The 16449-nt window shown below is 37.4% G+C and overlaps 1 protein-coding gene across 1 annotated transcript in view; it reads right to left on the bottom strand.

Moving 5' to 3' along the window:
• The window catches only part of GDPD1 (glycerophosphodiester phosphodiesterase domain containing 1), a 56448-nt gene that overhangs the window by 19832 nt on the left and 20167 nt on the right, over positions 1-16449 (bottom strand). Inside the window, exons 3-4 of the mRNA XM_025996039.2 lie at positions 4063-4198; positions 972-1017 (exon numbers count right to left, since the gene is read on the bottom strand). Coding sequence (XP_025851824.2) covers positions 972-1017; positions 4063-4198 — 182 coding nt within the window. The remainder of the gene's footprint in view (positions 1-971; positions 1018-4062; positions 4199-16449) is intronic.

The raw sequence follows: 16449 nt of genomic DNA, 5'->3' as shown, positions 1-16449 counted from the left end.
TTAATCATAAAAAATGAAAAAAATGTTTCTGCAAACCAATACAGCTTAATGATACTTACCTGGAAAGTAAAATCAAGAAAACTTCAGATCTAAACATCCTTTAGAAATAGCTAATTTAAACAATTTTCTGATTTTTATTTGGCTTTCTTAAGTCTTCCAGTCAAGGAGAAATTATATTGGCCGATTTTAAGTCTAGTTCACAGAGCAGTTACAGTTCTTTAGATCCTTGACATTTAACTAAGGTTTTAACTATATGCAAACCATACCACATCAAATACCATACCATGTAGCATCTTGTAGTTCTACTGGGCTACGTTTGGATCATTCAAAACATGAAGCTGAATTGTGATAGTGTGGGACCCTATACTGGCTCAGCAACCTTTATCACCATGTTCCATTGTAACAAAGCTAACAAATGGGGCCAAGGAACACGTTCCTTTGTGAGAAATATTCCCTCAAAAGGGAGAAAACTGCTATGCTAGTGATTAAAAAGTGACAATGACCAGGAAATGGGTGGTTCATCTAACAGAATTCTCTCTAATAATTTAAGATAGGGAACAGTGAAATGACATAAACTCACGTGTTATAGAATCAGTAAGGATCTGAAAGGTGTCCTTCTAATGTCTTTTCATTTATTTTACTTATGATGGATTTTACTACAAGTTATAGTAATCTTCTAGAATTTGAAGCTTTAGAAATGCAAAGTAGCCCTAATAATGTCTAGGCTTCTTGTAATTAGTATTTAGGCTTAAATTAACTATACATAAATTTAAATAGAATGAGCCAGTTAAATCTCTAGCCTTCATCTCAGGGTCAAGATTTCAGATTTGTAGGTCTGAGAGAGTAAGTACTGAGGGCAGTACTTTTAGCTGGAACTTCCTATCACAAAAAAACACACATGTATATCTAATTCTCAGTGTAAATGAATACACTTTAATGTAAATGTATAAGTTGCAAATGGGAAATATTACCTCTTTGAAATGTGACATCCAGTTTGCCAAGGTAAGGTGGAAGTTCCTTTAAAAGATATGATTGAAAAAAGTTAACTCCCCAAAATTTAAAAGTATTTTAGTGTCTTACAGTAAGACAAAGATATGCTTCTTCAAAAAATAAAAGAATAAAAACATTAACTATGATTACCTATGTTTACATAGGGCACTCTTTGGCAGAACATCCCAAACAGCAAATTAATTATATAACTACTTTCACATCTTACAAGAAAAAAAATTTGCACTATCTAATATGGACCTTTCTAATAATAATATATAAATACTTCCATAGACAAGCATCAAGATTAGACAATTTCTAAAAATGACTAACAATCATCCAGAAAAAAATCTTTAAACTCACAAATAATCAAATAAATGCTAATTAAAATTTAAATTTAGGGAATTTTTGTTTTAATGCCCAATAATGGTAAGGGTATGGCAAAATGGGAATTCCTCTAATATCACATTTTAGAATTAAAAAAAATTTTACTATATTTTATTTTATTTTTTTTTTTTAATTTTTATTTATTTATGATAGTCACACACACAGAGAGAGAGAGAGAGGCAGAGACACAGGCAGTGGGAGGAGCAGGCTCCACGCACCGGGAGCCCGACGTGGGATTCGATCCCGGATCTCCAGGATCGCGCCCTGGGCCAAAGGCAGGCACTAAACCGCTGCGCCACCCAGGAATCCCTATATTTTATTTTTTAATAATCTCTGTGAGCAACATGGGGCTTGAACTCATAACCCTGAGATCAAAAGTCACATGCTAAAAAAAAATTAAAAAATAAAATAAAAAAATAAAGAGTCACATGCTCTACCTACTGAGCCAGCCAGATGCCCCAGAGTTTTAGAACTCTTAAACACTTTTATTTTTTTTATTTTTTTTATTTTTAAAGATGTTGTAGGTTCTTTTTTTTTTTTTTTTAATTTTTATTTATTTATGATAATCACACAGAGAGAGAGAGAGAGAGGCAGAGACACAGGCAGAGGGAGAAGCAGGCTCCATGCACCGGGAACCCGACGTGGGATTCGATCCAGGGTCTCCCGGATCGTGCCCTGGGCCAAAGGCAGGCGCCAAACTGCTGCGCCACCCAGGGATCCCGAACTCTTAAACACTTTTAGAAAGCAAGCTGGCAATTACAACTTTCAATATATATTAAGATGCTATCATACTCCTAATCTTTTACCAAATAATTTCCCTGATGGGGGTTTACTTAGGGAAATAATTTTAAAAACAGAGATGACTTGCTTGCTTTGGTCACATATATATATATATACTATACTATGAGATAACTTTATTAGATACTTTCAATAAATATATTCATATACGTGTCTTCATAAATATATGCTTATATTTTTAAAAAACTCTATATAAGGGATGCCTGGGGGTGGGGATGTCAGGGGGCAATGCCTGGGGGGGATCCCTGGGTGGCTCCTTGGTTTAGTGCCGGCCTTCCGCCCAGGGCGTGATCCTGGAGTCCCGGGATCGAGTACCCCATCTGGCTTCCTGCATGGAGCCTGCTTCTCCCTCTGCCTGTGTCTCTGCCTCTGCCTCTGTCTCTGTCTCTCTCTCTCTCTGTGTCTCTCATGAATAAATTTCTTTTAAAACTATAAAAAAAAAAAGAAAGAATTTTGGGCAGCCCCGGTGGCCCAGCGGTTTAGCACAGCCTTCAGCCCAGGACGTGATCCTGGAGACACAGGATAGAGTCCCACATTGGCCTCCCTGCATGGAGCCTGCTTCTCCCTCTGCCTGTGTCTCTGCCTCTCTCTCTGTGTGTTTCTTGTGAATAAATAAATAAAATCTTTAAAAAAGAAAAGAAAAATAAGCATGGAATCTGAAAAGGCTAAATCCCATACAATTCCAACTATAGACATTCTGGAAAAAGTAAAAGCGTGGAGAAAATAAAAAGATCAGTGGTTGCCAGGGGCTGGAGGGCAGCAAGGATGAAAAGGCAGAACACGGAGGGTTTTTAGGCAGTGAACCTATTATGCACAACACTATGACAGCTGATACCTCATTATACATTATTTTTTTCATCATTATACATTAAAAACAACATGCCATTATATGTTCAAGCCCACAGAATGTACAACATTAAGAATAAATTCTAATATCAGTTATGGATTTTGAGGTGATAATGATGTGTCAATGTAGGTTCACAGATTGTATCAAATGTACCCCTCTGGTGCAGGATGTTGGTGGGGGAGGGGGTGGCTGTACCTCTGGAGAGTCAGAAGCTATGTGGAACTCGATACTTTCTGCTCAACTTTGCTGTGAACCAGTAACCTTCTAAAAATTGAAGTCTATTAAAAAAATTAAAAGCAGGGGCACCTGGGTGGCTCAGTTGGTCAAGGGTCTGATGCATGGTTTCAGCACAGGTCATGATCTCAGGGTCCTGGGATCAAGCCCCACATTTGGCTCTACAGGGAGTCTCCTTGAGGATTCTCTCTTTCTCCCTCTACTGCTCTCTCACTGTCTCTTGCATGCTCTCTCTCTTGCATGCTCTCTCTCACTGTCTCTCTCAAAAATAAATAAATCTTAAAAAAAAAAAAAGCATGGAAAAATGTGTATTATGCCATAATGTTAAAGTGTTCAAAAACACTATATAATATCGAGTAGGATCACAACTATGCAAAAAACATACAGGGTACACATAAAGATAGAATTCTGTTAACGTAGCTTTTCTTTAGGTGGTAAAATAAAGCATTATTTTCCATCCATTTACCAGTCTTTACTATAGTGGCATGTAAACTACTAAAATCAGGTTTCCTATACTTAAAGACTAAAATTAATTCATATATTTAATCTGAATCAAATAAATTGTAGCATACATCAAACAGGAAGCAAGTTGAACTCCAGTCATTTTATATTTGAAGACTTTGGTAATTTTGTTAAAATATTTATAAAAGTAAGTCTCCAAAGATGTACCCACAGATTTCTGTAGTGAGTATAAATCCTCACTGAAAGTTAGAATAGTTTTTAAAATTTTCTTTGGCATTCATTATTTTTAAAAATCTTATAGGCCCAAATATGTACTAGATATTAGTTTATCATGCATTTTTACTTACACAGTACTTTAGATCAGAGATGTTTACATTGACCCCAGTTGATCTCTTTAGATTCTCATCATGTGACACTACAACTTGTTCATCTTTTGTGATATGGCAGTCCAGTTCCAGCATATCAGTTCCAATTGTAACTGCACTGAAGAAATGCAAGAAGAATAATGACATTCTGAAAGTTAAGTAAACTTAATTTACATTATATGCATTAAATGTAAAAATCAGGAGTTACAAATCAAATGGCAAAAAATCTCATAACACTGATACTTCTCTACACTGTCATCTATTATAATATATTGATGTGAAAATATTCTAAACAGAATAAGAAAATCATTCTAAAGTAAACAGAATAAGAGAATCATGTTGCCCCTTTCCATAACCAGCTATCCATATTTCTGTCAACCCAATATAATGGAAAAAATACTGGATCAGAATTTTAAAAAGGTCTGGATACCAATTCCCACTTTGCTATGAACTTACTGTGTAACTATGGGCAAGTAAATGTCTTTCTCTAGGCCCACATTTTCACATCTAAAAAATGGTAGGATTAAAGAACAAGAAAATGGTGCTAATCTTTGTCACTTTAATTCAACATAGGATTAGAAATTCCAGCCAGAGGGATCCCTGGGTGGCGCAACGGTCTGGCGCCTGCCTTTGGCCCAGGGCGCGATCCTGGAGACCCGGGATCGAATCCCACGTCGGGCTCCCGGTGCATGGAGCCTGCTTCTCCCTCTGCCTATGTCTCTGCCTCCCTCTCTCTCTGTGTGACTATCATAAAATATTAAAAAATAAAATAAAATTTAAAAAGAAATTCCAGCCAGAGCAGTTAAGCAAGAAAAAAAGGGAGTTGGGAATCCAAATTGGAAAAGAAGAAGTAAAATTATCTCTGTTCACAGATGACATGATCTTGTATGTAGAAATCTTAAAGACTCTACCCACAAATAAAACTGCGAGAACTAATAAACTCACTAAAGCAGCAGAATATAAAAAATTAACACAGAGGGGCACCTGGATGGCTCAGTTGGCTGGGCTGGGTTCATGGTTTCGGGGTCCTGGGTTCAAGCCCTGCATTGGACTACCTGTTCAGTGGGGAGTCTGCTTCTCCCTGTCTCTCTACCCCTCATCCACCCAACCCCTGCTTGTGCTCTTTCTTTCTCAAATAAAATCTTAAAAAAGTCAACACACATAAATCAGTTACAATTCTATATATTACCAATGAATGATGTAAAAAGGGAAATAATAAAATCATAAAACAATCCACTTATAATAGCATCAAAAAGAATAAAAAATTGGGTGCCTATATGGTTCAGTCAGTCAAGTGTCTGACTTATGATTTTGGTTCAGGTCATGATCCCAGGGTGGTGAGATCAAGCTTCCTCTGCCCCTCCCCTCCCTAAAACAAAAACAAAAACAAAATAACTTAGGAATTAACTTAGCCAAGGAAGTAACAAACTTGTACAATGAAAACTACAGAACATTGCTGAAAGAAATTAAAGGAGACATACATAAATGGTCCCATGTTCATGGCTTACAACACTTAATATTATTAAGCTACACTGATCTATACATTCAATGCAATTCTTATCAAAATCCCAATGATTAGGCAAAATGTTTTTTACAAAAATAGAAAATTCCATCCTAGGAATGTCTGGGTGGCTCAGCGGTTGAGCATCTGCCTTTGGCTCAGGGTGTGATCCCAGGGTCCTGGGATCGAGTTCCACATTGGGCTCCCTGTGAGGAGCCTGCTTCTCCCTCTGCCTGTGTCTCTGTCTCTCTCTCTCTCTCCCTCTCTGTGTCTCTCATGAATAAATAAATAAAATCTTTAAAAATAAATAAATAAATAAGAAAAGAAAAAGAAAATTCCATCCTAAAATGCCTGAAGGGCAATTGGCTGGCTCATTCAGAAGACCATGTGACTTGAATTTGGGTTTGTGAGTTTGAGCCCCATATTGGGTATAGAGATTACTAAAAAAAAATAAACTATAAAATGTATGTAAAATCTTAAGGAAACCCGAAGAGTCAAAACAATCTTGAAAAAGAACAACAAAGTAGGAAGATTCATACTTCCTAATTTCAATACTTACTATAAAGCTACCACAATCAAAGAAATATGGTGTTGGCATAAAGACAGACATATAAATCAATGAAATAGAATAGAGAATCCAGAAATAAACCCTCTCATATACTATGTCAAATGATTTTCAACCATTCAATGGGGAAAGGACAATCTTTTCAACAAATGGTGCTGAGGAAACCAGATATCCAGATGTAGAAGAATTAAGTTGGATTCTTACCTAACACTGTATCAAAAAATAAACTCAAAATTTATCAAAGACCTAACCATAACATCTAAACTGAAAAAAAACTCTTAGAAGGCAACATATGAGAGAAGCTTCATCACACTGGATTTGGCAATTATTTCTTCGCTATGACACCAAAAACACAGGCAACAAAAGAAAAAAAAAAGACAAATTGTACTTCCTCAAAATTAAAAACTTTTGTGCATCAAGGGACATTAACAAAGTAAAAAGGCAATCCACAGAACGGGAGAAAATACATGCAAATCATCATGTGATAAAGGATTAATATCCACAGTATATAAAGAACCCCTAAAACTTAACAACAAAATAACCGGACAACAAAATAAGGAAACAAACAACAAAATAAGGAAAGGACTTGAATAGATGTTTCTCTGAAGAAGATATGAACAGAAGCACATGGAAAGATGATCAATATCACTAATCATTAGGGAAATCTAGTCAAACACAGTAAGAGGGGCACCTGACTGCTCAGCTGGAAGAGACGTGTGTGACTCTCGATTTTGGGGTTGTGAGTCTGAGCCCTGCACTGGATATAGAGACTACTTTAAATAAATAAATAAAGGACAGCCTGGGTGGCTCAGTGGTTTGGCGCTGCCTTCAGCCCAGGGCCTGATCCTGGAGACCTGGGATCGAGTCTCACATCAGGCTCCCTGCATGGAGTCTACTTCTCTCTCTGCCTCTCTCTCTATGTCTCTCATGAATAAATAAATAAAAATCTGGGCAGCCCTGGTGCCTCAGCGGTTTAGTGCCACCTTCGGTCCAGGGCATGATCCTGGAGACCCAGGATCAGGTCCCACGTTGGGCTCCCTGCAGGGAGCCTGCTCCTCCCTCTGCCTGTGTCTCTGCCTCTCTCTCCCTCTGTGTGTCTTTCATGAAAGAATAAATAAAATCTTTATAAATAAATAAATAACTTAAAAAATAAAAATAAATAAGTAAACAAACAAAGAAAACCAGAAAAGACACTATTTCATACCCATTGGGGTGATTATTCTAAAAAAAAAGAAGAAGATGAAGAAGAAGAAGAAGAAGAAGAAGAAGAAGAAGAAGAAGAAGAAGAAGAAGAAGAAGAAGAAGAAGAAAGAGGAGGAGGAGGAGGAGGAGGAGGAAGGAGGAGGAAGGAGGAGGGGGAGGAGGAGGAGGAGGAGGAGGAGGAGAAGAGGAGGAGGAGGAGGAAAAAGAAAAGAAAAGAAAAGAAAAGAGAAAAGGAAAAAGTATTGGCCAGAATGTGGAGATACTGGAATCCTTGTATATTGTTGGCAGGAATATAAAATGGCAGTTCCTCAAGAAAATTAAATATATGGGGCACTTGGGTGGCTCAGTGGTTGAGCATCTGCCTTTGGCTCAGGGTGTGATCCCAGGGGCCTGGGATGGAGTCCTATATCAGGCTCCCTGAGGAGCCTGTCTATGTCTCTGCCTATGTCTCTGCCTCTGTGTGTGTCTCTCATGAATAAATAAATAAAATCTTAAATAAAAAAAAAAAAAAGAAGAGGGCAGCCCGGGTGGCTCAGCGGTTTAGCGCCGCCTTCAGCTCAGGGTGTGTGATCCTGGAGACCCTGGATCAAGTCCCATGTCGGGCTCCCCGCGTGGAGCCTGTTTCTCCCTCTGCCTGTGTCTCTGCCTCTGTGTGTGTGTGTCTCTCTCTCATGAATAAATAAATAAAACCTTAAAAAAAAAAGAAAAGAAAATTAAACATAGATTTACCATATGACCCAGCAATTCCATTTCTGGGTACAAACAGAAAAGATCCGAATGCAGAGACTTAAAGAAACATGTACACAAGAATGTTCATAGAAGCATTATTTATAACAGTCAAAAGTAGAAGCAACTTAATTGCCTATCAATTAATGAATGGATAAACAAAATGTGGTATATACCTACAAATATTATTCAGTCTTAAAAAGGAAGGGAATTCTGGGGAGCCTACATGGCTCAGTTGGTAAGAGTATGTGACTCTTGATCTCAGGGCTGTAAGTTCGAGGTCTACGTTCGGTGGAGAGATTACTTAAAAATAAAAAAATCTTGAGGCACCCCGGGGGGCTCAGTCAGTTAAGTGTCTGCCTTCAGCTCAGGTCATGATCCCAAGATCCTGGCATCGGGCCCTGCATCGGGCTCCCTTGCTTTTTTCCTTTCCCGTTTGTGCTCTGGCTCTCTGACTCTCTCTCTCAAATAAATAAATAAAATCTTTAAAAAAAATCTTTAAAAAAAAGGAAGGGAATTTTGATATATGCCATAACATAAATGAATGAATCTTTAAGATATTATGCAAGATGAAAAGAGGCGAAAACAAAAATACAAACATTTAATGATTCTACTTATATAAAGATACCTAAAATAGTCAAATTAATAGAAATAGAAAGTAGAATGGTGGTCTGGGGAGAAGTGGCTAGGGAATAGATCCAGAGTTTTGGTACAGAAAGATGAAAAAGTTCTGGCGATGAATAGTGGTGATAGTTCCATAGCAATATGAATATATTTAATGACACTGAACTGCGCACTCAAAAATAGTTAAAATGTTAACTTTAATGTTATGTGTATTTTACCATGATAAAATAAATGTTTTTAAATTAAAAAAAGGAAAAATTGAAAGGATTAGATCAATGAGACAATCTCTAAGGTTTCTTTCACATTCAAGTACCTATGACTTTTACAAAGGGAATATCACAGAGGTTAGGAGCACAAACACTGCTAAAAAAAAAAAAGGGTAAACATGAGGTGATGGATGTGTTAATTAACTTGATGGTAAGAATCCTTTCACAATGTATACATATATCAAATCATCACAGTGTAAAGTTGAAATATAATTTGCCAACTACACCTCAATAAAGTTGAGGGAAAAAGCATAGACCACTTACTTGGGCAAATTATTTAGCTTCTTTATGCTTCAGTTTCCTTCTTTGCAAAGCAGTGATGATAATATTAGCTCTCTATACCTCCTCTCCACCTTGCACCTTACACTCCAAACAGCCCCACAGTCTTTCAATACTCTCTTAGCCTTAAATGTCTTTCACATAAAAACAATATACAATAAAATAATAAACACAAATTTTTTTTAAATTTTTTTTTAATTTTTATTTATTTATGATAGTCACAGAGAGATAGAGAGAGAGGCAGAGACACAGGCAGAGGGAGAAGCAGGCTCCATGCACCGGGAGCCCGACGTGGGATTCGATCCCCGGTCTCCAGGATCGCGCCCTGGGCCAAAGGCAGGCACCAAACCGCTGCGCCACCCAGGGATCCCAATTAACACAAATTTGAACAGGCATATCACAGATGAAGAGTCCCTTTTTTTTTTTTTTTTTTTTTTTTTTTTACATGAAGAGTTCCAAAAGACAAGGGACGCCTGGGTAGCTGGTGGTTGAGCATCTGCCTTTGGCTCAGGGCGTGATCCTGTGGTCCCAGGATCGAGTCCCACATCGGGCTCTCTGAAATGGAGCCTGCTTCTCCTCCCTCTTCCTATGTCTCTGCCTCTCTCTGTTGTGTCTCTCATGAATAAATAAATAAAATATTTAAAAAAAAAAAAGATTTCCAGAAGACCAATAAGTGTATGGATAGAGGGATCCCTGGGTGGCGCAGCGGTTTAACGCCTGCCTTTGGTCTGGGGCGTGATCCTGGAGTCCTGGGATCCAGTCCCACGTCAGTCTCCCTGCATGGAGCCTGCTTCTCCCTCTGCCTGTGTCTCTGCCTCTCTCTCTGTGTGTCTCTCATGAATAAATAAATAAAATCTTTAAAAAAAAGTGTATGGATAGATGTTCAACATAAAAATTCAACAGGGACATGTAAGTTAAAACCATAATGAGATAGCACTACATATCCATTATACTGGCTAAATTAAAAGGACTGACAACAAATTAGCAAGACAGTGGAGCATTGGAACTCTACATTGCTGGTTTGAGTGTCAATTGGTATAATCACTTTGGAAGGTATAAATGTAGACCTACTCTATGATTCTGCAATTCCACTTCTGCTAAGTATCTATCAGAGAGGGATGAATGCATTTGGCTATTAAAAAACAGATAACGTTATTTCACACATCATGGATGAATCTTACAGATATAAACCGAAGAAAGAAAAGCCAAAAACAAAAGTGTAAATACTGTACGATTACATTTATGTTATTGGGAATAAACAAAATCAATTTATAATAGAAATTAGAATAATGGCTATCTAGGGACAAGTAGTATGGACAGGGAAAGGTCTGGGCTGGGAAAGGTGGCAAGGACAGCTTCAAGGACAGCTGGTGCTAGAAATGTTCTATATCTTTAACTGGATGGTGGTTACAAAGGTATATATGTATATATATATATGTTAAAATTCATTGGGCTATACACTTTGTGCATTTTATGGAATGTATATTATATACATATTTTATTAAGTTTTTATTCTTCTCCTTATCTGCTCTTAGTCACCCTTCAGGTCTGAGCTTAGAAACCACAATTTCGGGTGGTTTCTGAAGAAACCCAATCCCCCCAGATTAGATTAGGTCACCAGTTTATATACTGTTAAATTGCCAGGACTTCCTGAAGCACCTCAGGTTTACTCTGTCATGGTATTTATTAACACTGTTTTGGATTTATCCATTTATCTCCTCCCTGCCCAATGAGACAGTAGCTCTTTGAGTAAAAGTTTTGTGGACCATGTCTTGTTTATTGTTGTATTTCTAGTGCCTAGGCATAGGACCTTGAACAGTTGGTACTCCATTAAGTATTTGTTTTAAAAAAAACTCTGTATGGGGATCCCTGGGTGGCGCAGCGGTTTAGCGCCTGCCTTTGGCCCAGGGCGCGATCCTGGAGACCCGGGATCGAATCCCACATCAGGCTCCCGGTGCATGGAGCCTGCTTCTCCCTCTGCCTGTGTCTCTGCCTCTCTCTCTCTCTCTCTCACTGTGTGCCTATCATAAATAAATAAATAAAAAAATTTAAAAAAAAAATAAATAAAAAAAAATAAAAAAAACTCTGTATATGTAAAATGCCCACATAGCACTTTATGCACTAATCACCATGGCTACATTTCAAGATGAAGAAAAAGTAAACATGGATGAAGCAGGGAGAAAGTTTTACAAAGAAATATTTTTCTTTTTAAAATTCAAGAATGGAAAGAGTAAGAGCTGTGTTGAGCCAAGTAGGATGAGAAGATACAAAAGTAGATAAATTATGTTTGTGCAATATATTCCCATGCACTTAAATTGTTTACCAGTGGTTTTTTATCAAGTCAGGTCTCTATAACTAGATATTAAATTCCTAGAGAAGAAAGGCCTATGTCTGCTCCATGCTTTCTAATGTTCATAATGTTGGGCATATTGTAGGTATCAAACATTTCTAAATGAGTGGAATGAAGCCATGTTTTACTTATCTATTAGATATCTATTCACATTTTATTTTTTTCTATTCACATTTTAAATTTTAATTATTATCCAGCTAGCACCTAAATGATCATAAATGATGATCTACATGCATAGTAAGTACTATACTTACAATAATAAAATAGTCACATGGAATGACATTTTTGAAGTATATCTAAATGAAAAAAGTAGGTGTGGTATGATCCCACTGATGTAAAATAAAGTTTAAATATAATTTTAATTTGGTGGGTGCCTGGGTGGCTCAGTTGGTTAAGTCACCAGCTCTTAGTTTCAGCTTAGGTCATGATCTCAGGGTCCTGGGATCTGGCTATGTCTAGCTCCAATCTCAGTGGGGAGTCTGTTCTAGCATCCTCTCTCTCCCTCTCTCTTTCTCTCTCTTACATAAATAAAATCTTAAAAAACAAGAAGCAAATAAAAAGTTTTTAGGTTAGTAGAATTTTCCATATTTCCATATTTTTAAATTTCTGTAAATATTGTTGTTGAACACAGTATTGTGCTCAATTTTTAAAAAAGGAAGAAATGTAGGAACTGTAAGCAATATATGTAGCCAGTAAACAGTCAGTTTTGAAATAAAATCCTAAAATCCTTCATATAGCTAAAAAAAATTTGGTACTACTGATTTCTTTTCTTTTTTTTTTTTTAATGATTTTATTTATTTACTTGACAGAGTGAGAGAGGACAAGCAAGAAGAGCAGCAGAGGGAAAGGAAGAAGCAGACTTCTGGCTAAGCAGGGAACCTAATACAGGGCTCAGCCACCTAGGCACCCGAGTAATACTGATTTTTGGTCATGTGCATATTTTACTTTCTTTTTCTTTTGTTATTTTTTTTACATGAGTATATGAATGGAAGGTAAGAGTACGGGTTATCTATATTGTCCTGTATTAAAAAAAAAAAAAAACCACACAACTCTGGGACACCTGGGTGGCTCAGCGGTTGAGTGTCTACTTTTGGCTCAGGGCGTGATCCCAGAGTCTCAAGATCAAGTCCCGCATTGGGCTCCCTACATGGAGCCTGCTTCTCCTCCCTCTTCCTATGTCTCTGCCTCTCTCTATGTATCTCTCATGAATAAATAAATAAAATCTTAAAAAAAAAATTCTGCTTTGGGTTCCACATTGGGCATGGAGCCTACGCAAAATAATAAACAAATAGGTCAGCCCAGGTGGCTCAGTGGTTTAGCGCTGCCTTCGTCCCAGGGTGTGATCCTGGAAACCTGGAATTGAGTCCCGCGTCCGGCTCCCTGCATGGAGCCTGCTTCTCCCTCTGCCTTGTGTCTCTGCCTCTCTCTCTGTGTGTGTGTCTCTCATGAATAAATAAAATCTTTAAAAAAATTTTGTAATCAATTTAAAAAAATAAAAAATTATACATTTTACCTAAGAAATCTTTCTAAGTTTGAAGTTTGCTTCAGCTGAAATGTTGGCTATTTTTAGAAATGTTTAGTAATTATATAAAAAATACTTTCTATTTATTGTGTATCTCTTATCAAGCTAATAAAAAATTAAAGCAAGGGTAAGTACATCCAGGACAATTTGTAAATTATCCCAGTAAAATTATCCCAAATTTGATACACAAATAGCTAGAAAAAAAGGAATTTTTAAAATCACTTTGGCTTTCAAAATTTTCCATAAATAACAATATGCATCTAATTCAATTGAAGCACCAGATATTTTATAGCTGAATTTTTTTTAATATAGCTGAATTTTTAAAGATTTTTTAAAAAGATTTTATTTATTTATTCATGAGAGACAGAGACACAGGCAGAGGGAGAAGCAGGCTTCCCGCAGGGAGCCCCATGTGTGACTCAATCCCAGGACCCTGTGATCACGCCCTGAGCCGAAGGCAGATGCTTAACCGCTGAGCCACCCAGGTATCCCTATTTATTTATTTTAGAGAGAAGGAGCAAGCACAGGCACATGTGGGGGGAGGGTAGAGGAGGGAAAGAGAGAGAGAGAGAGAGAATCTCAAGCAGATTGCTGAGTACGAGCCTGCTGGGCTCCATCTCATAACCCTGAGATCATGACCTGAGTAGAAATCAAGAGTCTCATCCTTAACCAACTGAGCCACTCACATGCCCCAATATAGCTGACTTTCTGACAAGTTGATTACAAACAGAAAAAAGCAACCAAGGCTTTGATATTACCAGAAGAAGAAATAAAAACTCTAGCTCTAAAAGTTGTGAAATTACTTGAATTCCACAGAAACAATATATAATAATTTTAAACAGACTCTATACACTATATGTTAACTAACTAGAATTTAAATAAAAATTTGGGAAAAAATAAAATAAAAATAGTAAGTCCAAAAATAAATAAATAACAGACCCTATATTAAGGAATTTATTTGAATCTCACTTATTCCTTGCATTACTTGGGTTTATTATTAGTCCCATTTCATAGATGAGAAATTAGTATTCTATTAATTAGATATTCTGAAAAATGTATCATGAGAACCAGGTCACTGATTAATTACTTTGACTGTCTGCCAACTTATACTTCCAGCTATTGCTAAAACAATTTGTTTCTTTCACCATTCATATTAATACCACGGGGATCAAATTGTCCTGTGGGTATTTACAAAGGCGGCCTGGTTTAATAACCTAGTTTTATTAGCTCTTAAGAGCCAGATTTTACATACTCAAGGGCTTAGTGACTCTGTGTGTGTGTGTGTGTGTGTCTGTGTGTGTGTGTGTGTGTGTGTAGTTCAATTCCTTAGTCTTTGGTTCTATGCTTTTTATGGATGGAGTTCGGTCTCCCCCATTTGTTTTCTGTTGATATTCTGATTTGTTCTTTTTTTTTTTTTTAAGATTTTATTTATTTACTCATAGAGACACAGAGAGAAAGGCAGAGACACAGGCAGAGGGAGAAGCAGGCTCCCCACAAGGAGCTGGATATGGGACTCGATACCAGGACCCCAGGATCATGCCCTGAGCCGAAGGCAGACGCTCAACTGCTGAGCCACCCAGGTGCCCCTGCTTTGTTCTTGAGTGCCCATTCCATTTCTCCTTCCATAAGTAACTAGTGAGAGTCTATTAGCATCAGAGCTAGGTATTACGGATTGAGAGACCAATATGGAAGGATTCTTACTCTCAGAGGAATCACAGAAAGAAAGAAAGAAGAGAGAGAATAAAAGGAAGAAATTGTGATATACAATTATTTTTTGTCACTCCTAATTAGTTCTTTAGCCCTGCCATAATGAATTAATTTTCCACACATTCCTAAAGTACTTTCAGTTTCCTAGACATATCTCATCTACATACCCTTACATTTTAATCTCAGACATTTCATGTTCTTTTCCTTCTTCTTCTTCTTCTTTTTTTTTTTTTTTTTTTTTTTTTTAGTAATCTCTACACCCAACATGGTGATTGAACTCACAACCCCAAGATCAAGAATTGCATGCTATGCAGACTGAACCAGCCAGGCACCTCAAACATTTCACATTTTAAAAATAGTTTCTTGGGATCCCTGGGTGGCGCAGCGGTTTGGCGCTTGCCTTTGGCCCAGGGCGCGATCCTGGAGACCCGGGATCGAATCCCACGTCAGGCTCCCGGTGCATGGAGCCTGCTTCTCCCTCTGCCTGTGTCTCTGCCTCTCTCTCTCTCTCTCTCTCTCTCTCTCTGTGACTATCATAAATAATAAATAAAAATTTTAAAAAAATAAATAAATAAAAATAGTTTCTTGGTGTGCCTAGATGGCCCAGTAGGTTATGCATCAGTCTTTGGCTTGGGTCAAGATCTGGAGGCTCTGGGATATAGCCCTACTGCAGGCTCCCTGCTCAGTGGGAAGTCTGTTTCTCTCTTTCCCTCTACTTCTTCCCCCAACTTATGTTCACTCTCTCTTTTTCTCTCTCAAATAAATAAATGAAATCTTAAAATAATTTTAAAATAAAAATAAAAATAGCTTCTTCCTCCATACCAAATGATAATTCTTCTAGTCCTGGTAGCTTTTCAATTTTCTGGTTAATCTTAACCAGGCTTCTGCCACCACCTATTTATACATTTTCTAATATCCTCTTGTCTTCACCCCCATTTCATAATATGTATGCTTTGTGAAGTATGTCTCTACACATGCACATAAATAAGATCTAGGTTTTAGCTGCTCATTATATTTTTACTATCTCTCCCTCACCTACTCTTCCTATCAAAGATACATCATACTTAAACACAGTATCTGTCAGTTAAGCATCTGCCTTTGGCTCAGGTCATGAGCCCAGAGTCCTGGGATAGAGCCCCACATAGCTCCCTGCTCAGTGGGGAGTCTGCTTCTCCATCTGTTCCTCCCCCTGCTCCTTCTCTCTCTTCCTCTCAAATAAATAAATGAAAACTTTATAAAGATAAAAATATTGGGATGCCTGGGTGGCTAAGCAGTTGAGTGTCTGCCTTCGGCTCAGGATGTGATCCTGGAGCTCCAGAATCGAGTCCTGCATGAGGCTCGTGCAGGGATCCTGTTTCTCCCTCTGCCTGCGTCTCTCTGCCTCTCTCTGTCTCTCATGAATAAATAAATAAATCTTTAAAGAAAAACAAGAGCTTTACAGGGTGACATATATGCCATCTCTTAAAAAAATAAAGATAAAAATATTTACATACCATCCTTAGAAATAATTTATTATACAAATGTACCATCCTTAGAAACAGTTTATTATATAATCGTGTATTTTAATTTCATAAATAAAGGTGGTTGATAAAAATTTAACAAAAAATATGGGGATTACAAAATAAT

The sequence above is a fragment of the Vulpes vulpes genome, chromosome 2, assembly GCF_048418805.1.
Source record: "Vulpes vulpes isolate BD-2025 chromosome 2, VulVul3, whole genome shotgun sequence".
In the NCBI taxonomy this organism is placed as follows: Eukaryota; Metazoa; Chordata; class Mammalia; order Carnivora; family Canidae; genus Vulpes; species Vulpes vulpes.
Note: the sequence above shows the minus strand (reverse complement) of the source record. Positions and strands in the feature narration are given on the sequence as shown.